Below are 24,209 nucleotides of genomic sequence, written 5' to 3' on the forward strand. Positions count from 1 at the left end.
CATGTTCCAGTTAAAATTGTGCACCGGTGCCCGTGGTTTTCTTAGTAGCAATCCTAATCGACATAGGAGACTGGCAACTGGGCTGTTTATATTGACGCCTCTTGATCAGTTCCTTCTGTATATTACTGCACACCTTTCGAACCGGGACTGCTGTAATGCCGTCCAATAGATTCTCGGCAGCATGCTTCATTGTACTCTCAATAAGAGCTTCCACACCAATGGCTCTGGGATCCACCATGGGCTCCCGTTCGAGCACATCGACTAGGCTATTTAATGTCTCATCAGATTGGAACTCCTCCAAGGGCAAAACCTCAATCAGTTCCTTAAACATGTGGGTCACAATGAATTGAGTGCGGTTCACCACATTCGATTCGTCACTGTGAGCATGGGCGCAAAGCGAATCTTTTGCATGCTCAAAAATTCCGGAGATAAGCTCCTCGGTGTTCACATCCGAACGTTCGTAGTCGAAGACGGTGACCACCTCGTTGAACAGTTTTCGCAGCTCATCCGCACTGATGTGAATGAAATACTTCTTGGGCACAATTGTTTCCAAGTGCTCGGTAATGCATTCCGCTATGCGATCAGTAAATTTGCCCTGAAAAAACGAAATGAAACGATTTGAATTGATTTCTGTTAATGATTCCATACCTGAAAGTTGTAGGCAGCCTGGCATAGATACAACGAGGAACGTTGTGCAAATTTCCTTATGTTCTCGGCGGTTGTGTGTCGGCCGAGTAAGCGATTGAAACTTTTCTGAACTATGGTGTGGACACGATCCAAAATAAAATCATCTGGCATTGGTGGTAGCATAAAGGCGTCCACATTGAGTATTGTGGGGCATACGAAGCCCTCATCATTGGGTAATAGTTCTGTGGTAGCGATTTGAGGCGGTTCCATAGGATCCATTTCAGGTTCATTGTTAATCTGCAGCGGTTTCGTCTTTAATCGCAAGGCACAGATCTCACGCTCCAAGCACTTAAAGAAGATAAGAAAATGTTTGTTAAATCAAGTCGTGTACCTAATGGATGGCTACCTCAATCTGTTCCAGAAGTTGCTTGTCAATGCGCATTAACTTTTCAATATCAAAGGAGAGATTAAGTGCACAGGGTTTAGTCCATTTGGCATAGTTTCGTTCCTGTGTGTCCAGAATGACATCAAGCATATTCTTCTCCTCACGCAGAACTGTTAGAATGTTTAGCTTCTCCGTGTTATTCTGCGTCTCCTGCACCAGTTCCTCTTCGCAGGCACTAAGTTCACGCTAGGGAGGAGGATGGAGAGAATGTTGATGGCCAAAACTTCCTTTACTTTACCACTTGTGTTACCTGCTTATCCAGTAGTTCCTTTTCTAGCGATTTCAGTTCCTCTTCCGCTGTTGTTTCCAAGTCAAAGACATATCTTCTTAGAACCTCTTCTTCCAGTTCATCTAAATTGATAATCAACCCAAATCTCTTGGTCATGGCTTGCTTAATTTCCTCCTCCAGTCTAGTGATCTCATAACGCATAAATTTAATGTCCGTATTCATGCGACGCAAATGAACAATATTGATGCGATGCCAACGTCTGGTGGCCAAGGTTTCCTCACTTAGTTTATCCGCTCGACGTCTAAGATCTACCAGCATGTCGGCATCGAAGAGTATGGCCTTGGACAGATCACGATAGTCGTCGCCTTCCTTGAAATGCTGCAGCTGATCCATGCGAACGACTGTGTTCAATTTGACCTTGTTGATCTCCTGTTGACGGTTTCGCTGGAAAAGTTAAATAGAAACGGAATTAAACTTTGGATAAATCATTACAAAGTCTATTACTAAATTACTCGAAACTCAAGCAAAGTATTCTTTTCACGTTCATAGACAGATTCATGGTGTTTCATCTTCTTGTGCATTTCGGCTATGTCTTTACGCTTGCTATCCATGTCACGTTGAAGCTCCAGTACGGAACGCTCCAAGTCATGACGATCCGATCGCATGCTGAAGGCGAATTCATATAGCTGACGTTCTAGGCCGCTCGGGCATGTCGCCTCATCCAGTCGAATTGTGGTCATATCCAGAGAGTCCAAACTTTTGGCATCAGCCCCATCCTCCTCGCTGGAGGATGAGGATGATGACTCAGATGACGAAGACTCATCATCTCCTCGTATACGCTTGGGCGGGCGCCATTTCTTTTTGAAAATCCGCCGTAGAAAATCATAGAACTTGTGACCCTTCACCGTGCTCATGAAGGTCAATTGAACTGCGGCAATTTGCTCGTTCAGTTTGTCGATGCTTTTGCGTAGGTCATCCAACTGGCGATTGGTGACATTGATCTGTGTCTGAATCTCATTGCGGGTGCTCATTGCCGAATTGGCATTGTGTTGCAATTGGGTTTCAATCTCCTCGCTGTCCCGTAAAATATATAACTCCTGATTCAAACTGATTAGATATGCCGCCATGAATTCGGCTTCCATATTTACATGGAATCGTTTGATGGCCAACTTCTGTAGATCTTTGTCGAATTGGGTAACCTCCTCGTTTACACTTATGTGGATTTTCCACTGCTCAATGTTGTGCATGCGGAGCCAGCGATACCGCATCTCATAGTTAAAGGGTGAGTCTTCATTTTCATCCAACTCGAAGTAGGCCGGCTCGGTGGGTGGAGGCATGTGTGATACTTCATCCAGCACTGTTTGCGGATGCCTCAAAGAAATTGTTTGAGCTTTTGCCTTGGATATTTGCAGGGCCCTAAAATTGGTTTTTTCATGCAATTCAGGCAATTCCAGGGGGAACATATTATATAGACTGACAGTATCCATGGCTTCATCTTCCTGTTTCTCTGCCAGTATTTGTTTTACACTTTTCTCCAAATATAAAATATCATCAATGTTCACCCCACAGCCGGGCTTGTCATGTTCTATAAGATTTAGTTCGGGATATTCCAAGTCCATGTCCACATCCTTGATGTCTTGCAAGAATACACGATCAGATTCGGGCACAAATTCATGTATGTTAGCGAGCCGCTCCCTCTTCTCGTTTACGAATTCCATCAAATCCTTTTTCCGTTCTCGCATTGCCATTAAACTCTGATTAAACGAATCGATCAGATCGAAGTAACGTTCGCGGCACTCCACAACTTCGATATATTTATGGGTCAGGGTTTCGGTCGATTTTGGTTCATAGTCTTTGCCAATCTTCAGCTTATAGTCACCAAGATTACGCATGGCTTCGGCAATTTGGGCATCATCATCTGGATGATTGCGATTCGGATCTGGTTTCTGGCGCTCCAATTTGTCCCAGTCAAATAGGCGACGGACTTCGAAAATCTGGCGCTTACGATAACGCATCAGGAGTCGCATCATCTTCTTACTAAACCTGGGTGTTATATTCCTAGGATCACGGCCAAAGAAAAATGTTTCCGGCGGCGGATCACCGATGGAATCTTCCTTATCCTCGGCGGCCACAAGATCATGAAGGCTAAATAAAACAAAAGATATTACGATTAAAAATTTTAAAAAATTAAAATAAATGCTAGGAAATCTATGGGAACTCTAATAGGTGCATCCAAATTGAAGGTAAGTGCAAGGAAAGATTTATTTAAACTTTTACTCTTACACTTCCGGTTGTTCTGCGATGCGTTCTTGTCTGTGTCGGCTGCTTGTTAATGAGTTTATCCAAAAATACGGATTAAGGACTGATACTGGTACCCTGATTACCGGGTGCCTCTGAATTCCAACTTACCCCTGTTCCTGTTCTCGCCTTAAGCGTTCCTCAATGTCTCGTTTGATTTGTTCAAATTCCTCGCCCAATGATTGCAACCGAAATGATTCGACGTCAGCGATATTGGCCCTATAATGAATCATAGAATTTTAAACAGATTTTGTATGACTTCAATTTGATTTTCCTCACCGTATGGAAGACACGGCAAAGGGTATGTGATCCAGTTCTTTTAGAAAATGATTGTACAACTTGCGATGTCCGACTTGAGCGAATTCCAAGTCATAGGCCAGATCCTCGCGCACATCATCCAATTCCGCTTGAAGTTCTTGACGAATTTGCTGCGTTATGCGAGGATCGAGCAACAGATCCTTATGCTTGGCCCTCAATTCGGGCGGCAATTCATCATTCATTTTCTTTATTTTGAAATATTCACCCTGCAATGCACCAATCTTGGTTAGAACATCTTGATCATGGGCTTCGGCTGCTTCTTGCTGCCGCTTAAGTTCAGCATTAATCTTCTCCTGCTCTAGAGATGGAGTGTCTGGATCCAAAATGTCTTCAACTGGCTCTTCCGTACCCACTCGCTTGGGCATTGGCGGCAATGCTGATCGCAACTGACCCTTGATACTTCTTGGTCCAGTCCATTTGTATAGGAAGATATTACCATCGTGTCCTACGCTAACTATATGTTCACCATTATAGCTAGTCGCTATACTAGGAATTATGCCCTTAATGTTATCATGCATATTATAAATGCGATATTCGGTAAGATCGGTAAAGTTTTCGGGATTTATGCGATTCAACCTCACACGTCCGTTCATTTGGCCAAAAAATAGATAATCCTCGCTAAGAAGGGAAAATTGTAAGTTAACAAAGATGATATGAAAAGATGTTCCCCCAGTTACTTACATAACACAATAGGAGTGCACTTCAATGTCATCCCCATCCGCTATCATGGTGCATATTGTGGGCTCAGCAGCTCCAAATTCCAATTCATAGATGTAGCCCGCATCAAAGCCAGCCATGGAAACCCAGATGGTTTGACGATTTGTATAGCATAGCCAGAGTATGGGATTCGGTACACTGGGTATATGCAAAGGTTCTTCCTCTTCGTCTGGCTCTGAATCGGCTAAAGCCGATTCCATATCAATTTGTAGACCCGGATTGGCTTTCTTCAACTTTTCAATCTCTCGCATTTTTCGTTCCCTTTTCTTTTCCTTACGCTTCTTGATTTTCTCTCGCTTTATGTCACGGCGAAGGCGACTCTTCACGGACACGAACTTGGTGGTCTTCATGCGATCCTGTTCGGTTATTTTGTACGACAAATATGTCTCCTCGCTGGTGACTGTTGTACGGACATTATATTCAATCACTTCACCAGATTTGCAGCCAATTAACACCAAATTGGCTATAGTTTCGTGCCAATAAAAACAATTGGGAACGGCCTTGAATTCTACAAAACCCAGTGGCTGAGGTAGGACCAAATTGTCCTCATCTCTGGCGAGTTTATAGATGAAGATACTCTTATCGGCGGCACCGCTAAGCAAAAGTGAACTTGTCCTATTTATGGTCAGACGTGTAATTGGAGCAGTATGCGCCTTTATGGCCCTGACTAGATTCAAAGTTGGTCTCTGAGGATTACTCAGATCCAGAAATAGTTGCCTCAGAATGCCATCTTCGAAGCCAGCCACCAATTCCACTCCCATGACAGATATCTGACTGCTAAACCAATGTAAGTCTACACCACTCGAGGGAAATTGTTTTTCCAACAACAATTTCCTTTTCTCATAATTGTAGACAAAGATTTTCCCTCCCTCGGAGAGAGCCGCCAAATGGGCGGACACTGGGGACATTTGTGCTGCCAGAACTTTGCCTCCAATGCAAGAGTACAGCTGTTGAGGTTTCTTGGGGACATCGTAGGTATTTATGTCGCAAAACCAGATGCCACCTTTACCATCTTGGGCATAGTAGGAGAAATCCTTCTCATCGAATGGCAAAATCTTTTGCATGCATCTCAATTCAACTTCGGCAATTTTAAACTCATAAATTGGATCGATCTCAACAAAGAGATCATGCTCTGGCGGATCAGCCAAGTCAACCGTCTCCCAATACCAAACCCTCACATAGCCATCCATTCCCACGGTAGTGACTTCGCCATTTTTCATGGTTATCCTGGTGATGGGAGCCGTATGACAGGGCTTTCGTCCCTTACGGCATATCTCGAACTTAATTAGACCCGCCTCCCATAGCAACATGTTGCCCCATTCACAGCCAGAGATTACATTCTCATCCGGTAGCATATACATGGCATAGATATCACTGAAATCCGTTTTACCAAATCGTCCCAAGTCACCCTTGAGCTTCAGGCCGGTAAAAGTGTTGGCCATTTTCCAGAATTTTATGTGACTCAGTCCCGAAGAACACAGAAGTATGGGATTATGCACAGAGAAATGAATAAAGAGAATATTACTCTGAAACGATTTTGCTCTAAGAATAACTTCAGCCTTTTCCCAGCGCCAAATGGTTATTATGAAATCCGGATAACCAGCTTGTGAGGCAAATAACTCGCCCGTAGAGTTGTACTGTCCGGCAGTGAAACAAGTTTTAGCGGCATTCAGCAATTTGACTCGTACATCGAAAGATGGATACTCGTAAATATATATGGTGGGCTTTGGGCCATTTTCCGCCACTGTAAAAAGACCCTCATAATCGGGATGCTCATTTTTCTGAAATGCAAAAATAATGTACCTAATATTACCTTTAGTCATCTAATTTTATCTCACTGTAATAAAACCAACGCCACAGCCGGATATGGTTTCCTGAAAGGTAACCTCACGTCGCGATATATTAAAGTAATGCAAATAATTGCCAGAGGCAAAGACCAGAGTGTTAGAGTCTACCAGAACGAGATTGAACAGCCTCTTGCAATCGTACCCAAAGGAGTGCCTGAGAAAAACTTTTATTTTTGGAAGCTTTAGCTCAAAACTAATACTACTTACTCAAGGCTTAGAATCTCCTGTCCAAACGATATATCATTGTCATCGTCTACCAAACATTCTTCCTCGCCCAGATCATAATCATATTCACTAGCACCCGGACCATCACCCTGTGAACTCTCCATCACTTCAACCTGGTACAACTATTTTTTTTGCTTATTATTATTATTTTTGATAGAAAACAACAAGTTTGCCTCGTTTCCAAGGCTAACTTAAGTGTGGAGGGAGTTACAATCTGATACGCATGCCTAACACAAACTTATTTAATTCACTGAACAATAATCAACTTAAACGACAAAAAAAAACAAAGAAGTCAACTAATTAAATAACCAAGTCCATAAAAGCTTCGTCATCCTCATCGTCGTTGAAAAAGGCAGCGATATCATCCTCCATCTTGGAGCTCTTATTATTATTGTTATTCGCCTCACTGGGAGCTGGCGATAGATATTTTTTAATGGTGCCAGCATTAGATGTAGACTTAGCTGGGGAAAAGTACTCGTCCATTTTTTTTGACTGCAAATATTGAAATTTTTGCTAATAGTAAATGATAAATTTTATTAATGTTTTCATTTCTTACCATTGTAGGCGCCGATGTGTGTGTGGCCTTTTGAAGATTTTCAGCAAATATGCCCACTTTACTTAAGACATCTTGTTTGGCCTTTAGCATATTCCAAATTGTATCATCGGCAGTTTGATGAGCCATCAAATATCGACATATCACTGGTTTTGTCTGCCCAATACGATGGGCACGACTCTCCGCTTGGGCCAGGGTCTGTCAAACAAATGTAAATATGTATGATTAAGTATAAAGTTGTAAATCTCTGAAGATTGTAGAGCTTGACAATAATAAACAAGAACTTTTTACGGTGTTTAGTATAACAAAGTAACATGTAACAAAGCAATTGAAAGAATTCAGTCTCATTAAAATACTATAAAGTTTTTACAACACATTTTCTGACTCGCGTGCCACAAACAATTTTAAGATATTCAGTGGAAACTTATATTTTTATAGCAATTCAAACTAAAGCTAATTAAAGTCACTAAACAACCATACTTGCTAAAGCAAACTATGAACAAAATTTTTGAACTCTTTAAAAGACTGTTAAATTATTATATTAACGTTAGTCTCTTGGATCGGTTGAAAATTATAATATTATGAGTACTAGGGTTGTACTCATGGATAACAAATTAACATTCAGTCCTCATATTTTTACTAATGTTATGAAAGCGATAAGTGTTTTTGGTTTGAAAGCGATGGTCAAAAGAATTCGCCGTCTATCATAATTAAGTTTAAATCGAATCAGCTCAAAAGTACTTTCTGCTTTTCGTGGCCTTTCCATGATATCCCAGTAATCTTCCTAGACTCTCCTCAGCTCTTAAATCTTTCTCTTACTTTTAGATCTACCAAAAATAAGGTTTTACATGATCCTCTTCGAGTGCTTTGACTTGATTACAATCTTGTTTACCCTGTAGTCAGCTCAGAGGCCACTTTTACTTTTATATTAATCTCTATTGTTTCTGTTTAGCTCGTGATTAGTTGTAGTTAATTCTACTCCACGCAATATGTCTAAATCTGCTGTTCGAAAACTACAGCGGAGCAAAGTGGGATAAGCTTACACTTGGATTCCAGTCCAGTTCGGCAAATATAATCATTTCAGCTGCCGTCAGGGTAATACCGGAATTGCACGCCTTTAACGATAGAACTGCAACTTGGCAGCTACTCTTCTTTTGGAATGTTTCAACAAAATCAGCTCTAAGGTCGCTCCGTGTTGAACCATCAATCCGTATATAGTGAACCTTTAGAGTACTTAAACAATCGCAGATTGCATCTAGCATTATTCGATGATGGGCAAATATAATAAACTTGATTTTCTCTTTGATTAATGTTTTCAAATATGCGCTGAAAAAAAGACTATGTTTATTATTTAAACCTTGAAAATATTATTAACTAATTTGTTACCAAACAGCACGGGTTTTCACTTCGGCAGTGCGAGCATAGAAACGTAATAAAATCTCTTCCATGGATTTGCCTTTACTCGTTTGGAGTTGTTTCGTGAAATCAGATAAACTGGTTTTAGTTTCATCGTTGGTCCACACAAGTGCAGGATCCAGGATAACAGTTTCACTAAGATAAAGATTTAATTATTTTGAACAAATGCGGTGCAAGTCCAATATTACCGATTTTTCTCAGCCAACTCTGGCAAAACCTCGGACTTGGTGCGTCTCACCATGTACTTTAGTTTTAATAACACTTTTAATTCATCTAAATTCGATTGTCCCTGAGCATCCCATCCGAAATGCGTTTGTTTGCCATCACAGTAACGAGTAGCTGCAGAAAGTTATTCATTAACTAACTGGAGTATAGATTATAATTTAAGCAACTTACTAAATTCCATAAAACTCATAAATTTGCCATCAATCATCTGTAGTTGGGTGAACAATTCCAAAGGACGTGACAGAGCTGGTGTTCCTGATAATAGCACCACGCGCTTTGCTTGATCTGCCAACCTTTTGGCCACTGTGGTGCATTTGGCTTTGCCACTTTTTAGCGTGTGCGATTCATCAAATATTAGGACACCAAATTTACGTTGCATCAACTTATCCGCATGTCGCTCCATCATGTTGTAGCTGGTTATCAAAACCTTAGCTTCGCCCACATATTGCTGATTATTGTTGAGGACTTGAACGTAATGCAGGGCAACGGAAGGTAGCAGTTCCCCAATGTAGCGGGCCCAAGCATCGCGAGTGGATGCTGTTGTGCAAATAAGCAAAGGCCAGTCATCTTTGAAGTAATCGGCTATGGCTAATGCCTGATAGGTTTTACCTAAACCCATCTCATCACAAATCATGAGGCGACCTTTTTGGGCAATGCCAAAACTGTAGAGAGATCAGATTAAAGTTGATTCCGCCTACTAAAAGATACGATCTACTTACCAAACGCCTTCCCTTTGAAATGGCATCAATTTCTCATTCAGACTGGGTTCTAATGAGGCCAAGACACTCCATTCTGGATCTACAGGTGGTTGCTGACACAAATCCAACAACTTTTTGGGTATGGTACCAATGATCACATGAGGTTTCAAGTCACTGACATGCTTTTGCAAGAGCTGATAGTCAGTTAGAGCGAAATCCCAGATTCTTGTGGTGGTATCATACGATTTGCTGGGCATATTCTTAAAAACGGCAATAAGTTGCTCATTGTAGCCGGAGGTATGGACAGCGAAACGTTGTGGACTAAGGAGGTAGACACGGCAATTAATGGCATTTACAAAGACGGGAGCTAATCCAGCGGGCTTCTCTTTTTCCGGACTCAGTCTTAATGTGGGCTTGGAGCTTCCATTGGGACGCTGGTAAGGATGTGCTGATGCTCTACTCAATTCCCTTGAGGATGTTTGTTTAATAGCTTTGAGAGCATTGAGAAAGGAGGAGCCCTGGTTATTGTTGCCTAAACTAACTGCTGGGTTTTGCTTGCTCTTCTCTGCCGGTGGTGCTGGTGGAGATCTATAGAAATTTGTTGTTGGTTTGGCGGTCAGCTGAGCCGAACCTGTTGAAGCGGCAGATGGAATTTTCGGAGATGTGGACAATTGGGTCTTCTTGGCTTGCAGTTTGGCTAAGGCAATGCGCCTCTTTTCAGCTATTTCCGTAGCACTGCAGGCCGACATTTCACAACATGAATTTAATTTGTTATTGATAAATGGCGCAATTCTTGATAGCTAGTCATTCACAGTCAAACGTTATTAGTGCTGCCAACTTACTATAAAAAAGAAATTCAACTGAAATGCGTTTTAAAAAAATTATTTCATTAATAAAACATTTTTGGTCCTTGGTAAAAGTGTAAATTTATAGTCGAAATTTTAAAAAATATTATAAATGACAGCTTGTAACTTTAAAAACTGAAAATGACAGCACTGTCGGGCTTTCCTAGCAGCAGCAACAGCTGATCTCAAATAGCTGCAATACGCAGTTGCAATCAGTGCTGGAATCTTAAGGAAAAAAAGCTAAATTACTGTGAAAAGCAAAAATGGCAGAACTGTTGCGCGTTTCTAGCAACTGCATCAGCTGATCACTCGTAAACAAAACAAGAGCCAAACTTTTTTTTCTTTATAAACTTAAACTAATTGAATAACTTAATCGAAATTTCGTAACCGTTATCGTAAGCAGAAACCATAGTATTGTGTGCCATGTGCACACTACAAATTGAAGAGGAAGCCCATCTGCTTCACATATGCGGCAGCCGTTCACCGAGTCCAAGGCCAAGGTCAGGCGATCTCAGTCTCTTTGACATATGCTGGGACGACGTTCTCATACCCAAAGTCGCCAAATATCTCAGTCTTAAGGATTTGTTCAATTTGCGTTGCTGTTCCCGGGTGGCTCAACGATTTGCCGAGGCCTCCCTGGAAATACGTGCTGAACTGCATCTCTCTGGGAACAATTCCAAAAATATTGAAATTGCCTTCAAGGTCCTGGCTCGCTGCTGTCATAGATTGGAAGTTTTGCATCTGGCATGTTGTAAGTGGCTCAAGGATGACCTCCTTTTGCCTTTACTCAAACAGAATAAGCAACGATTACGGGCTGTTAATCTCAATGAGTGCGTTAATATCACGGCTCTGTCGCTGCAGCCCATAATTGTGGAGTGCAAGGAGCTGCGAGTCCTTAAGTTGGCCAAATGCCAGTGGTTGACCACTGGAGCTGTTGATGCTTTGACCCTGCATCAGAGCAATCTAGTCGAATTTGATATATCCCATTGCGGTGCCATTGGTGAGCGATGTCTCATCATATTCTTTCGTAAGCTCAATAAGTTGACCATTCTATCACTGGCCAATACACCGAGTGTAACCGACCAAGTGCTAATTCAGATAGGCAACTACTGCAAGGATCTGGAACACATAAATTTAATTGGCTGTGCCGCCATCTCCGACTATGGAGTCCGGTAAGTGCATTTGTCTGGGTGCTGTTTATTTTGTATGCCGAGCTAAAAGTTTCCATAAGGGTTCTCCTAACTCTTTTAATTGGAATAATCCTCCATTGGGAACTGATTTCAGAGACATCCTTGGTTGCATGGAAACATTTAGTTGAGCACTGTATTGTCTATAGATTCGTTGTGTTTTTTGTGTGGTAGCAGTCCACATGGGCATCTATTTGCATATGCATCTCCTTCCAGCGCATTAACTGTGCACTGCCCGCGTCTTCGATCGCTCCACATTCTTCGCTGTCTGCGTATCACTGAACTTTCGTTGGCCGCATTGCGTCAGCGTCAACTCTTCTACATTGATCGACCGCCGCCACCGTTGCAGGATGTGAACGCTGTTGCCCACAATAACGCCTACAATCTAAATGATTTCTATCCAAGCGATTTTCTTGTTTACTAGCTTTCTTCCCCCTTTTGTTTAGTCTCCTCACAACGAACTGTAAACAGTTGCGGTCATTGATGGTCCAACGTTGTCCCAAGGTTACCGAACGAGTTCTATTTCCATTGCGTACGCATATTCATATTGATCGTACATATCCATCCGCTTGGCAGTTTCGTCGCTTTGTCCAGGCCAGAGAGGTTTAAAGGCCTAACCCTGACCGATCCATAAGATAAACCAAAGAGAGTTAAAACCAATAACTAAATTACTGCAGAAGGAGGCTAATGTGGACTATATATACTCACTGTGAATACATAGGACATTTTAATAATATGTATGTATATACGCTTTAAGCTTAAATTTAAACAAAAATTGTTAACATAGATCATTAGGCATATACGAAATAAATATTCTTGAAATACATCAATTTCTTGTTATTTCCTACATTGTACAAAAATTACAATTTTTTTATTATTTCATGAATTGGTGTTTAAAATTCTCCATCAACAAAAGTAATTCTTATGCAATCGACACTGGCAATACCATTTAGATACATGTATAAACGATCAGCTATTTATCATATTCGTATCAGAATATATAATCTGATCTTGCAAAATCACCCATACAACTATAATGTAACATCGGAAAATCGGAATTAATATAGAAACCGGTTCTAATGGATGTAAGTTTCGTTTTGCATTTTCTTGGTTTTTGCATAAAATTACAAACTTTTTTGCTTATAAATACATAAAATAAAATTGTTTAAAAGCATGGCTTGAAAATGTGGCAAAATATTATTAATACAATAGTGTGCTGTACCCTTCCCTCCCATTACCATTTCCCTTCAATTAGTTCCCATCATTGTGCGGATATCAAGGGTGAACTTGAGGTAGTCGTTGTTTGTGTTGCATTCGCCGTGGAACCTTTACTGCCCAGTTTTAGGTGAGCCAGATCACTATTATTCCGCCATAGCTCATGTAAATGCTGCAAATGGGCATATGCAGCCATGGACATATTTAGACTGGGCTGCACAGCACTTAGGCCCGGTTCACCGGTAAAGGACAGACCACACAGTCCTAGGTACGTATGGAAGGGATCTGGTGTTGCCTGGGGCCATTTGGCAAATCCTCCGACCAGTTTATCCTGCGTGCTTAATATATACTCTCGATTCTTGGGATAGTCTGTCAATTCGAAGCCGTCGAGTATGCAGAGAGCAGCGCCAATCCAAAAGGAGTAGCAAGTATCCACTGGTTTATTCGGTCGCCCCTGGAAACCGTCCATTTGTCGAAAGACAAGCCAGCGCTTAATGCGCTCCTTGGTGTTATCATCCAGGCGATGCAGTTGTCCGCTCAATTGAAGGGCAGCCAAGGCACAAAATGTGGTGCCACCATGGGCTTCACCCTCGAACTCTTGGCTGAAACCGTAATCGTAGCGTAAGCTTTGCATAATAAACTGAAACATTGTCTCTTTGTTAACATCGCCCCAATAGTCGAGCATGTGGCAAATGGTTGCGGCGCAATAAACGAATCTCATGTCATCCTCGCTGCCATTGATGCTGGCACTGAAGCTGCCCTCCGGCTTCTGCACAGCGGCCACCCCGTCGACAATACTCTTGCGATCTAGACGGGAGAAGTCATCACCCAGAGTGGCCAGCACCGCCACACTTGTGTAGGTCATGGCCAAATGTCCCCATTGATATTTCCTTATGCACTCCAGTATTTCGGAGTCATCTGTTTTGGGCACCATGGCACGGCAGCCCTAAAAAATGGAAAAATAATAATTTAATTGCTTAAAAGTGCAAATGCATGTTCATATGTTGTTAGAGAAAAAGGCCAAGGGGAAAGAAAAAGGTGTGTGTTTAGCTGATAAGAGGGAAAAAAAATGACGTAAGGAATTCCGATAAATCTAATGGGAAATAAAAGAGCAATATTTATGGAGATGGTGCCCCGTGCCAGCTTTTAAATGCGCAGCAATTAATAGCGTGAAAGAATTACATACATATACATATGCTCATAGAATTTAAACAGAATTTATAATGGGTTTAAATTTCATTCCAAGGGGACAGTTGGGAGACAATAGAAGGCCAACAGAGAACATCCAATATTTTAATAAGTATCGGAAGTTGCGGCAAAGTGTACAACAGTTGCGACACGTAAAAGATAACAGCCTGGCCGGGAGTGGCCTAGCCCCCAGGCCAGTAACTTTATTTACCGCATCCACAACTTTTGTTTGTTTACATTTTATCTGACAGACATGAGACGAATTTATGTGCTCACCATGAAACCACCGCAGCGTTTCTCATTTTCGCGTGGAGCTACCAATCCACCGTACGTCCAATTGATGATATCCTCACGTAACTTTGGCGGAATTAGATGCAAAGAATTCAATACATCTAAACCGCAGACGGCAAAGAACACTATGGTGCTCCTATTGGAGGAAGATGAAAGATTATCACAGATGAAATGAAGGATGAAAAGGTAAACCTTACCGTGTGTTATCATGGGAAGCCATCCTGGCCGGCAACAAGTGGAGGAAGCGCAGTAGATTCTTGGCATGCTTAGACAGCAGCACGGGCTCGGGCTCAATGGCATCTTCCATATCTATGTGATGGGACATTACGGGGAATGTGAAAAGATTTCTTTTGTTGTTGACTCAATTTGTTAACAGATGATGACTAATGTAAAGATATTCTAGGCAAACACGGCAACACAGTCCGTCGGGAGCGAGTGAGCTTCAAGTAATGGCTGTGCATTTGCACGTGTACACCTTTAAATAGTCTAGCTGAATTTACCTTTTTTTTTTGTTGTTTATTATAAGCCGGTTTGCATTGTAGGTGGAAGTAGAAAAAAAAAAACAAATAACAAGACAAGGGCAAAAAACTTGCTGTTCCTGGATGTTTGTCTTCTTCTTTGCTTTTTTGGCAATCACAGGGAAGCAGCCACAGATAAACAAAGTGCATTTTTTTGTTTTATTTAATTTTGAAATACATTCCATAATTTATAAGATATTTTCGCTCTTGCTTTTTTAAAATCATGCATTATTTATGTATTTAGAAATTCTAAGAAATATTTTCACTTATTTTTTTATCATGGGTTTTTTTGGTATAATCATAATTTTCTTCTCGTGTAAACATGAATGTTTGCGTTTAAAGGCGAATGGCAATAAGCGATGAAGTAATCAGCTGTTCGCAAGCCGCATTTTTATATTGCTATTAGTTAATTGTAATTGTTAATTTATTAATTAAAAATGCGTTTAACTCAATTTTTGACCAGCAAATTGAAGAATTTCTCCAATCTGCCCAAGGAATACATTGAGCGCAGCAAGAAACAGGTGAGAGCAGAATAATTTTAAAATATTTCGTCTTCAATTTTTCGGGGCTCACGTAACATTATGACAACAATTAAAAAATTGTTAATTTCTCATTTAGGTCTATTGGCAAACGCCGCGGGAGGCAACCCATTTGCCACGGACTGTGGAACGCAAGCGTTTCCGTTACACCACCAATCGATCCTGGACAGGACAGTTCCGCCAACAAAATCTTCCGGGCACCATGCGCCGTAAGGTGTTTGTAGAGCCAGTTGGTGAGTAAAACCTTGTTATATACCTGTTTATACATTCTTATTTTAATTCTCAATGATTTCTTTAGAGGATTGGAGTTTCTTTCGTGGCGATCGCGTCGAGGTTTTGGTGGGCAAAGATAAAGGCAAACATGGCATTGTCAATCAGGTGATACCCGAACGCAATTGGGTGATTGTCGAAGGTGTCAATTGGCATTATCGTCGTGTGGGTGCCGAAAAGGAATTTCCGGGAATAATTATCAAATCGGAGGCCCCTCTGCACGTTACCAAGGACATTCGATTGGTGGATCCATCCGACTTGCAGGGTACAGAAATCGAATGGCGCTACACAGAGGAGGGTGAAAAAGTACGTGTATCTATGCGATCGGGTAGAATCATACCCATTCCAGAGACAAATAATCAAACACATGACTACAAGACCCAAAATGCCTATATTGAAAGAGAAAAGGATACGCCAGGTAACACAAACGATATTTAGATTTGAATATATTTTTAATAAATTTCCCCTTTCAGCTGCTGTGGTGGGCGAGATTACTTTCCAGCCAAAATTGGCAACCTTTGAGATGGATATTATGGAGGAAATGGGCATTAAGGAAGAACGCACACCAGCAAAAAGCTATTGGTATTAGTTCAAAAACAATCGTTGCTTGTTTTATTTAATATTAAAAAAATATAACAAATTCTCTAAACAAATGTTATTCATTTGTCCACTGCACCAAATATCTCCTCGCGATGTTGCCTTAGAGTTTTGGCCAAGCGACTGACAGTTACCTCAGCTTTGTCAAAGTCCTGGCGCAGGGTTTTATTGAAGGTCTCATAGAGCCAGGTGCAGGTTTTGGACATGTTCGCCTCGTAGCTTGTAAAAACGCGACTTGTGTGCTCATATCTGGCAGGGTTTAGATTGTTAATGAGTTTAGTGATATAGGAGATCATTCTTGTTACCTTTGTTTATTCGCTATATCGGTTATAAGATAAACGTTACAATGCTTAACCGCCAGCACTTGACGATGACTCATATACTTAAGCTCCACATGCGGCAAGGCCAATTGAGCTGCCTCCAAAGAGATCATGGAGGCATGTAATAAACTCCTACAGTCTAAGGCATATTGAAGTTTCTGCTTAGGATCACTGAAATGTAGGACAAATGCATATATTTTTGTGAACAATCTGCCTCCTGTGGTTTGTTCTTACATTACTCTGGCCAATTGTTGCCATTGTTTTAATGCCTGCGTTGAGGAATTGGCTGCCGCTCTCAGAAGTAGACCACAAATACGCCATTGCTCCAGGGCACTGCCCAGCTTATCGCGGGTATCCCTTGCCGTTTCCAACTGGGCATCAATGCTCTCCTCCAGTCGTGTCATGTACGTTCCACCGCTTATATACGCTATAATGCCGTCCTGATCCACATAAAGCTCATTGAGTTCGGCATAACTTTCCATCAGAGTCTTCAGACGCTGCTTGGTGTGCTCTAATAGTTCACTATAATATCGTATGCTGAGCAAATATAGTGCTGATTCACTCAGATTGGCAAAGAAATCTTCATGCATGGAAGCCTTACGTGCATCACCAATGATGCCCAAATTGTACGCCAACTGCATGAGAAGAAGTGGAACAAAATAATTATGCATAAACCTCCAACCCTGAAGGATGGAATTTGAATCGATTCCGCTATGCGTAGTATATAAAAAGTTGGCTAATTTTGTGTAATTATATTTCATTCTCCCCTTCTCCTAAGTAGCACCTCAGTTGTAATTTCATGCACGTGTCCAAGGTGTTGGGGTTCAGCAACTTAAGCCTAAAACTAACCTGAGCCAAGTCCCTTGTGGGCGTATTTGCCACAATTTCATTTCCTCTTGGCCCTCCTTCACCAGCTTGAACTCTCAGAGGGTCGTCCTCCAAGAGTTGAGTCTGCTCTGACGGCAAAGCTCCGTCCAGTCCCAACATGTCATCCCGTTTGGCCTGCAAATGTTCAATCCATGCCTCAGCTGTGGCCATTCGTGGACCAGGACACGTGCCCTCCAGTTTGCTAATCTGTTCATCCAACCGGACATATTGCTGTACAATGTTCTAGAATGGATAATAATGCATATGTGTGTGTAAGTCCAACTCTTTTGGGTTTTACCTTTACTTTGGTTGGGCCATTTTGTTGTTGTTGCAAACCACTAGAATTTGGTGGCGCCGTCGTCTCCATGGACGAACCACAGCCCATCATTCAGTGCGATGACATTTTAGAAGGACTGGGTAGGCAATTATCTAGTTTTCGCTCTATCTCTTTTTCTTTGTCTCTCTATCTCTCTCTTGCTTGTCTTGTGGAGTATCGTCCGTCACGGTGGCCTGCCAAACGTTGAATGAGCTTTTCCATTCACTTTTCGACCACTTTCTCTGTTCGAGTTATGAAGGAAAATAGACCAAAGTTTTTTGCGCGTTGACTGCCCCCGCATTCACGCCCATCCATCCACCTTAATCATTAAAGGATGGGGCAGGGGTAAAGTTGACACAACAGTGGCGTAACCAAAGGAGGGGTTTTCCTCAACTTTGTCGTAACTGCAGAGAAATTATAATAATGGCCAAGTTAAGGCCAGTCAGTTAGCCAATAAGCGGTCATCATTGTGGCCTTTCTCTTTAATGTCTACGCTCATGTTATTTTCCTTTTTCAATTCCTTTACTTTGTATATAATTGTGTGTGTGTGTGTGTGTGTCTGTGTGTGTACCTCTGTGTGGTCACTTTTATTTGTTTTCGTGCATGTCTGACTATGTTGTTTTCGTGAATTTGCTGACAAACAACTTCAACATGAACAACATGTTTATAACAACAACAAAAATTATAACAGCTTGCTTATTACGCCTGAATCAAATGCATACTTATAAATGAAACGAAGGACGCAACAAACTCAAAATGGCTCAAAATATTGAGGAAGGGAATGGCAGGCCTAATGCTCCTGGCAGCAATTGGGTACTAATAGGCCCCTAACATAATCCATCAGTTTGCGATGAATATCTAGATTTTGATAAATTACCAACAAATTATTGTGCTCTGCAAGGGAAAGAGGAGGTAAAAAGAGAGAAAGAGAAAGAGCTACAACTAAGTCATGGTATTTGATTTGATATGTGTGTGTGTGTGTGTGTGTGTGTGTGTGTTAGAACTCAGTAATAATAAAACAATTTAGTCATGATTTCACAATAACCGAAACTAATTTACTCTACTTTAAGTTAAGTTTTTCATTGCTCAATAAATAGAACTAGTTTAGGGAAAATGAACCACCGATTTTTTCATTATTGGCCTATAACATCTACACTACTTAACCGATATTGACGATCATATATTGTCTGGACGTTGACGAGTATAATGCGAAGTAAGTACAAGTGGCCTATACGATATCAGGACAGGCCTGTTTCCCGCGAGCCCAAACAGAGAGCTATCCAACTCATGCCCGACCGATCGTGGGGTGCAGCCGTAATTGACACGGCAGCATCGCGTGGACAAATACAAATAAAACGGACAAACAATTAAAATATGATTATCTACAGCTAATTACGAGCTAAATGTGATAGAACATAGGTTTTTAGAAAAGAGCGAGAGGCTTCTGATCTGATTACGGGATGAAGAAGATTGTATTCAGAGCATAGTCCTTGGAAAGGTTTATGCAAAGCATAGTTAGAAATACAGTGCTTTAAAGACTGAGGAATACAATTTCTGATGGGTCTATGGGGTACAGAAAGATTTAACTGGTTCAATAGCTCAGGAGAGTCCACTTCACTAATTAGAAGTTGATGTACAAGATAGTACCAAGCATTACTCTACGATTAATTAAAGAAGGAGGATTGATTAAAAAATGCCTACTGAAGTATAATGCCGAATTGACATTGCGATCCCAATTTAGATCGCAAAGAGCAAAAACGTGGAATTGCTTTTGAACAGATTTAATTTTAATTCGCGAATATCTCGAAGAGGTGCTTAAAAAATAACATACCTTTCCAATATATAGGATATTTATATTCAATCGATTCTAGTGCAATATATATTGTTCAATAAATAGAGATTCTTAGCAAAAAGAAGAAAATGCCATTTATTTATTTACGTCGTTCGTTTATTTATATCATTGGTCAATTAGATTTTCCACGAATTGAAAACTTGCATTTGTATCGAATTGCAATTTCTGGTTGCTGTACCAGCCCAATGCCAATTTGTAGTCGCCAGTGGGAAGGGGTAGCTTAAACATTTCAGGTCTTAAGTAAAATCCGTCAACAATCTGATCGCCCACATAAGGACATGTGTGATTGAAGTTGGTGAAATCTAAAAAGAGGTCCATTAGCGTCTTGGACACCGCGTTATAGGGATTTCGAAAATATCGACACATATCTATCACCGTGCTTATCAAAAATGGCTTATATCCGCTGGCCCTTTTAAGCAATTGTACATGGAGATGTAGATTATATGCTGGATAAATGGCTGTTCCATTGAAATAAAACGCTGCTACATTGCGTCTTAGGGCCTTTAAGCGGCATTTGTGTATTACGAACCAAGTCTCATTGTAGCTATAACACTCAATGTTGGTTAATTTGAAGATGACAGCATCTTTTGGCTCAATACAAACACACAAAATAACAGCAGAAATAACAAAAATTACAACGATTCGCTCCATGACTGTTTCGGAAGTGTCCAAAAGAATTATCCTTTTATAACATCTATATCCAATCGTAAGGCTTGAGTACGTTTGGGGATAATTTGTTGGTTAATTTGAAGATCGGATCAATACACAAATACAAAGTAATAGCAGACATACAAAAAATGGTGTTCGAATTGATGAAATTGTTTCGCCTTTTATAAAATATTTATCCATTTGTGTCGCTTGAGTAAGTTTACGGTTGCCAAATTATTTACTGATTACTGATCGAAATCTGTGCTCCGCTTCAATTCCTTTCACAACTCTATTTGCTGGGTCGAAATTCGAAACTAATTTTGTAGCCTTTGGTTTTATTTCTCTTATATTATTAAAGATTAAATGCAATTATTTCTCTGATTCGTCTTTAATGGATGAATCGAATGATCCCTGATGCATTAGCCGATTAGGTTATTTTATAAATAAAAAATTTTTTGTAAATAAAAAACATCATTTTCAAATAAAAAGAAAAAAAAAACATCCAGGATGAATGGTTCTTATCGCTCAATATTCAGTTTGAAAGTGATGAATTGTCTTAAAAATTACCACTATTTTGTAATTACTAAAAATGTCTCAATTTTAGGGGAAAGTGTTTTGAATAAAAAATCGAATGTTCGCAAAAAACGGCCTACAATAGAGGTATCCGATTTTAATCAAAGCTGTTATAGAAAACTAACGAAGTTATTGACAAAATTCACTGTTTTCATCCGATCGTTATGAGCTATATGATATAGTCACCCGATCTTAATCAAATATAGAAGTATATAGAAGACCACGTGCAAAATTTTAGCTCTGTAGCAAGATCCGTACTCTAAGATGGATTAATAAAGTATACAGAATTTTGGTTCGTTCGAATTACTTATAAACTTTCTATTTATGATTAAGGCGAAGCCCTTTACACTAATTCTGATGGCGCCCAAGGGTATGCACATAAAAAAGGTGGAATCCGCAGTTGCAAGCTTTGACGTTCTGTTTACGCTTCATGTAGTTTGAATTCCCAACTACTTTTAGCGTTGAAGATATGGTTGTGCCATTATACTGCTGATGATAGAACTTGGTGGTTCTTGAATATACAGACAAACTGCTCAACTTTTGTGCTGCCTATGATTTAAAATCGTATAAATTTGTAAGATTTATTGATCTCAAGCCTGCTTAAACCCAGTTTTGATTACCTTTAAAAAAGATCGAAATCTAGACAATCTTTTTATATATCTTTCATATAATGCTTTCACATAATGCTTATGAAAAATGTACAATATTGTTCGACTTTGATCGTTTGTAAAGTTGGCACATGTTTTACACATATGATTCTTTGATTCTTGAGACATATATTTCGCTGGACAGTAGAATTCACAAGCTATATAGGACTGTTTGGATCATGTGACTAAAAACTAGCCTTTCGCGAATGTCTCGAAAACGGTGCTCAGATTTTGACCATTGAGTTCTTTGATTTCAGGTTATTGTACACACCTCTCAATTTGTTTATTCACTCGATTCTAATGTAATATAATTTGTTTAATAATTGGAGATCTTTAGCAAAAACAAGAAAATTCCATTTATTTATTTACGTCGTTCGTTTATTTATATCATTGGTCAATTAGATTTTCCACAAATTGAAAACTTGTATTTGTATCGAATTGCAATTTCTTGTTGCTGTACCAGCCCAATGCCAATTTGTAGTCGCCAGTGGGAAGGGGTAGCTTAAATATTTCAGGTCTCAAGTAAAATCCGTCAACAATCTGGTCACCCACATAAGGACATGTGTGATTAAAGTTCGTGAAATCCAAAAAGAGGTCCATTAGCGTTTTGGACACCAAGCTATAGGGTTTTCGAAAGTATCGACACATATCTATCTCCGTGTTTATCAAAAATGGCTTATATCCGCTGGCCCTTTTAAACAACTGTGCATGGAGATGTAAATTATATGCTGGATAAATGGCTGTTCCATTGAAATAAACTGCTGCTACATTGCGTCTTAGGGCCTTTAAGCGGCATTTGTGTATTACGAACCAAGTCTCATTGTAGCTATAACATTCAATGTTGGTTAATTTAAAGATGACAGCATCTTTTGGCTCAATACAAAAACACAGAATAGCAGCAGAAATGCCAACAATTACAACGATATGCTCCATTCAAAATGTTCTGACTGTTTCGAGAGTGTTTAAAAGAAAGCCCCTTTTATAAGATATCCAATCGTCTTGCTTGAGTACGTTTAGGGATAATTTGTTGGTTAATTTAAAGATCGAATAAATATTAAAATATAAAATAATAGCAGAGATACCGAAAAAAACATTAAAATTGTTCAAATTGTTCAAATTGTCTCGAGAATATTTAAAATAAAGTGCCTTTTAAAAGATCTATAACCAATCGTCTCTCTTGAATACTTTTAGGGTTTCCAAATTATTTACTGATAACTGATCGATATCTGTGCTCCGTTTCAATTCATTTCACAACTCTATTTGCTAGGGCAAAAATTTCAAACTAATTGTATAGTCATTGGTTTTATTTCTCTCATTTTGTTGTACGTTAATTCGCTGATTTGCATTTGATGGACGAAGCTATTGACCCTTGATGCATTAACCGATTAGGTTAATCCATTTTTTGTAAATAAAAAGCATACTTTTCAGATTTGAAAGTGATGATTTGTCTTAAAATTTCCATTATTCTGTAATTACTAAAAATTTCTCAATTTTAGGGAAAAATGTTTTGTATAAATAATCGAACGTTCGCCAAAAAAACGGCCTGCAATAGAGGTATCTGATTTCGATCAAATTTGGCACAGTCATTAATAGGTATATCAAGTTTATGACTTTTATGACGATTGCGTTAAGAGTAATGAAGTTATTGAGAAAAGTCACTGTTTTCAATCGATCGTTCAGAGCTACATATATGATATAGTCACCCGATCTTAATCAAATATAGAAGTACATATATAGAAGACCGCGAGCAAGACTTCAGCTCTGTAGCTCTTAGGGCTTAGGAGGAGATCGCGTTGATCCAGATGGATGGACGGATGGACACATCGTGCTGATCGGTCGGCGATGCTTCTTTTTATCCCTTCCTTTCATCCACTTTTGACGAAAACTAATATACCCTTTTTGTAAGTGTATAGAAACACAATTAGACTATTACTAATACTGATAAGAAACGGAAAATTGCATCTTATTCCGCGAACATATTGGTAATTATGGTATAATTATGTTTATTATTTTCAAAGAACAAGAAAGTTGGGGACACGGATGTTTTATGTTTAGAATTAAATTTGACGAGATCTTCAAAATCGATTCGAAACTTTTTAAGATGTCCAGTCTTCACATTTATGAAGTTGGATAGCTCTAGAGAGAACGAGGGAGTCTATAAAACTTCTTCTGTCTATAGAAAGGCACGGAAATATCAAGAAGTAATTTTAGACTATCCTTAAAGCGAACAGTTAATCTCATAAATGTAAAATGGTTTAGATAAGACTAATCGGGTTTACCCATATAGTTATATTCATTTATAATATAGCCTTTAAAATCAACAACTTAAAATTTTAATATATTCAATTTATCTATAGCATACTTTTTGGAGTTTTCATCTTGGAAAGATTTTTTTAATATTAATAAATGCTTAATAGCAAAATGCATTAAAAAACAAAGTGAACTCATTTATTCACACAGACAATATTTCGATTATTGCAATATAAGTATGTATGTAAGACATTCAGGTGAATATTCCCTAAAGAGAATTGCTTTGGTGATTTCATCGACTTTAGAACTTTTCCTATTGTGTTTCTTTATTCATGTTCTGTTCGTATCTATTGCTTGGGTCACTAAATGATTCAAGGCACTTGACAAACTACGTTGAAACTTATATAGACATAAAGTTGGAGATGTATGTACGTGACTTACAGTGGACTGGTGGGCACACAATGAGTCTACGGCCACATGTCGTATGA

The 24,209-nt window shown here is 39.7% G+C and overlaps 6 protein-coding genes across 8 annotated transcripts; 2 read left to right on the top strand and 4 right to left on the bottom strand.

Moving 5' to 3' along the window:
- Positions 1-3: 3 nt before the first annotated feature.
- On the bottom strand, positions 4-6,815 carry LOC6644432 (cilia- and flagella-associated protein 44). Its single transcript, XM_002066573.3, has 10 exons — positions 6,689-6,815; positions 6,473-6,635; positions 4,599-6,415; positions 3,879-4,535; positions 3,711-3,818; positions 1,814-3,446; positions 1,323-1,745; positions 1,034-1,258; positions 649-975; positions 4-595 (listed from the first exon to the last, which is right to left on the bottom strand). Exons 1-10 carry the CDS (start codon positions 6,808-6,810, stop codon positions 11-13), a joined length of 6,060 nt encoding a protein of 2,019 aa, XP_002066609.1. The 5' UTR covers positions 6,811-6,815; the 3' UTR covers positions 4-10.
- Positions 6,816-6,913: 98 nt separating this feature from the next.
- On the bottom strand, positions 6,914-10,431 carry LOC6644433 (SWI/SNF-related matrix-associated actin-dependent regulator of chromatin subfamily A-like protein 1). Its single transcript, XM_002066574.4, has 7 exons — positions 9,620-10,431; positions 9,072-9,562; positions 8,864-9,014; positions 8,646-8,810; positions 8,303-8,585; positions 7,263-7,457; positions 6,914-7,198 (listed from the first exon to the last, which is right to left on the bottom strand). Exons 1-7 carry the CDS (start codon positions 10,345-10,347, stop codon positions 7,007-7,009), a joined length of 2,205 nt encoding a protein of 734 aa, XP_002066610.1. The 5' UTR covers positions 10,348-10,431; the 3' UTR covers positions 6,914-7,006.
- A 264-nt stretch (positions 10,432-10,695) lies between these two features.
- Positions 10,696-12,456, top strand: LOC6644434 (F-box/LRR-repeat protein 15). 2 transcript variants are annotated; one of them, XM_002066575.3, is made up of 2 exons: positions 10,696-11,615; positions 11,847-12,138. In XM_002066575.3, exons 1-2 carry the CDS (start codon positions 10,867-10,869, stop codon positions 12,052-12,054), a joined length of 957 nt encoding a protein of 318 aa, XP_002066611.1. In that variant the 5' UTR covers positions 10,696-10,866; the 3' UTR covers positions 12,055-12,138. The 2 variants fall into 2 exon arrangements, with proteins under 2 accessions (XP_002066611.1, XP_023032295.1); XM_023176527.2 differs by having other exon boundaries at positions 10,706-11,615; positions 12,077-12,456.
- A 4-nt stretch (positions 12,457-12,460) lies between these two features.
- Positions 12,461-14,950, bottom strand: LOC6643988 (geranylgeranyl transferase type-1 subunit beta). 2 transcript variants are annotated; one of them, XM_023176526.2, is made up of 4 exons: positions 14,825-14,950; positions 14,522-14,633; positions 14,310-14,460; positions 12,461-13,791 (listed from the first exon to the last, which is right to left on the bottom strand). In XM_023176526.2, exons 2-4 carry the CDS (start codon positions 14,629-14,631, stop codon positions 12,892-12,894), a joined length of 1,161 nt encoding a protein of 386 aa, XP_023032294.1. In that variant the 5' UTR covers positions 14,632-14,633; positions 14,825-14,950; the 3' UTR covers positions 12,461-12,891. The 2 variants fall into 2 exon arrangements, with proteins under 2 accessions (XP_023032294.1, XP_002066612.1); XM_002066576.4 differs by lacking the exon at positions 14,825-14,950 and having other exon boundaries at positions 14,522-14,730.
- Positions 14,951-15,193: 243 nt separating this feature from the next.
- On the top strand, positions 15,194-16,331 carry LOC6643989 (probable 39S ribosomal protein L24, mitochondrial). Its single transcript, XM_002066577.4, has 4 exons — positions 15,194-15,363; positions 15,461-15,614; positions 15,680-16,069; positions 16,125-16,331. The coding sequence occupies exons 1-4, from the start codon at positions 15,280-15,282 to the stop codon at positions 16,238-16,240; spliced, it is 744 nt and encodes a 247-aa protein (XP_002066613.1). The 5' UTR covers positions 15,194-15,279; the 3' UTR covers positions 16,241-16,331.
- Positions 16,266-17,943, bottom strand: LOC6643990. The gene is made up of 5 exons (XM_023176632.2): positions 17,734-17,943; positions 17,418-17,678; positions 16,803-17,203; positions 16,554-16,739; positions 16,266-16,497 (listed from the first exon to the last, which is right to left on the bottom strand). The coding sequence occupies exons 1-5, from the start codon at positions 17,821-17,823 to the stop codon at positions 16,311-16,313; spliced, it is 1,125 nt and encodes a 374-aa protein (XP_023032400.1). The 5' UTR covers positions 17,824-17,943; the 3' UTR covers positions 16,266-16,310.
- Positions 17,944-24,209: the final 6,266 nt, after the last annotated feature.

Source organism: Drosophila willistoni (genome assembly GCF_018902025.1).
Source record: "Drosophila willistoni isolate 14030-0811.24 chromosome 2R unlocalized genomic scaffold, UCI_dwil_1.1 Seg167, whole genome shotgun sequence".
Lineage (NCBI taxonomy): Eukaryota > Metazoa > Arthropoda > Insecta > Diptera > Drosophilidae > Drosophila > Drosophila willistoni.

Coding starts and splice junctions, on each gene's coding strand:
- LOC6644432 (XM_002066573.3), bottom strand. CDS start 6,810: ATGGAGAGTTCACAGGGTGATGGTCCGGGTGCTAGTGAATATGATTAT. Junction 3,447..3,710: donor AGGCGAGAACAGGAACAGGG/GTAAGTTGGAAT, acceptor TGTTTTATTTAG/CCTTCATGATCTTGTGGCCG. Junction 1,259..1,322: donor AGGAACTACTGGATAAGCAG/GTAACACAAGTG, acceptor CCTCCTCCCTAG/CGTGAACTTAGTGCCTGCGA.
- LOC6644433 (XM_002066574.4), bottom strand. CDS start 10,347: ATGTCGGCCTGCAGTGCTACGGAAATAGCTGAAAAGAGGCGCATTGCC. Junction 9,563..9,619: donor TTTCAAAGGGAAGGCGTTTG/GTAAGTAGATCG, acceptor ATCTCTCTACAG/TTTTGGCATTGCCCAAAAAG. Junction 8,811..8,863: donor GAGTTGGCTGAGAAAAATCG/GTAATATTGGAC, acceptor TCTTTATCTTAG/TGAAACTGTTATCCTGGATC.
- LOC6644434 (XM_002066575.3), top strand. CDS start 10,867: ATGTGCACACTACAAATTGAAGAGGAAGCCCATCTGCTTCACATATGC. Junction 11,616..11,846: donor ATCTCCGACTATGGAGTCCG/GTAAGTGCATTT, acceptor ATCTCCTTCCAG/CGCATTAACTGTGCACTGCC.
- LOC6643988 (XM_002066576.4), bottom strand. CDS start 14,649: ATGTCCCATCACATAGATATGGAAGATGCCATTGAGCCCGAGCCCGTG. Junction 14,461..14,521: donor GCTTCCCATGATAACACACG/GTAAGGTTTACC, acceptor TTCCTCCAATAG/GAGCACCATAGTGTTCTTTG. Junction 13,792..14,309: donor AACGCTGCGGTGGTTTCATG/GTGAGCACATAA, acceptor TCCATTTTTTAG/GGCTGCCGTGCCATGGTGCC.
- LOC6643989 (XM_002066577.4), top strand. CDS start 15,280: ATGCGTTTAACTCAATTTTTGACCAGCAAATTGAAGAATTTCTCCAAT. Junction 15,364..15,460: donor TTGAGCGCAGCAAGAAACAG/GTGAGAGCAGAA, acceptor TTTCTCATTTAG/GTCTATTGGCAAACGCCGCG. Junction 16,070..16,124: donor AAGAGAAAAGGATACGCCAG/GTAACACAAACG, acceptor TTCCCCTTTCAG/CTGCTGTGGTGGGCGAGATT.
- LOC6643990 (XM_023176632.2), bottom strand. CDS start 17,823: ATGATGGGCTGTGGTTCGTCCATGGAGACGACGGCGCCACCAAATTCT. Junction 17,204..17,417: donor CCACAAGGGACTTGGCTCAG/GTTAGTTTTAGG, acceptor CTTCTCATGCAG/TTGGCGTACAATTTGGGCAT. Junction 16,498..16,553: donor GATATAGCGAATAAACAAAG/GTAACAAGAATG, acceptor AAACCCTGCCAG/ATATGAGCACACAAGTCGCG.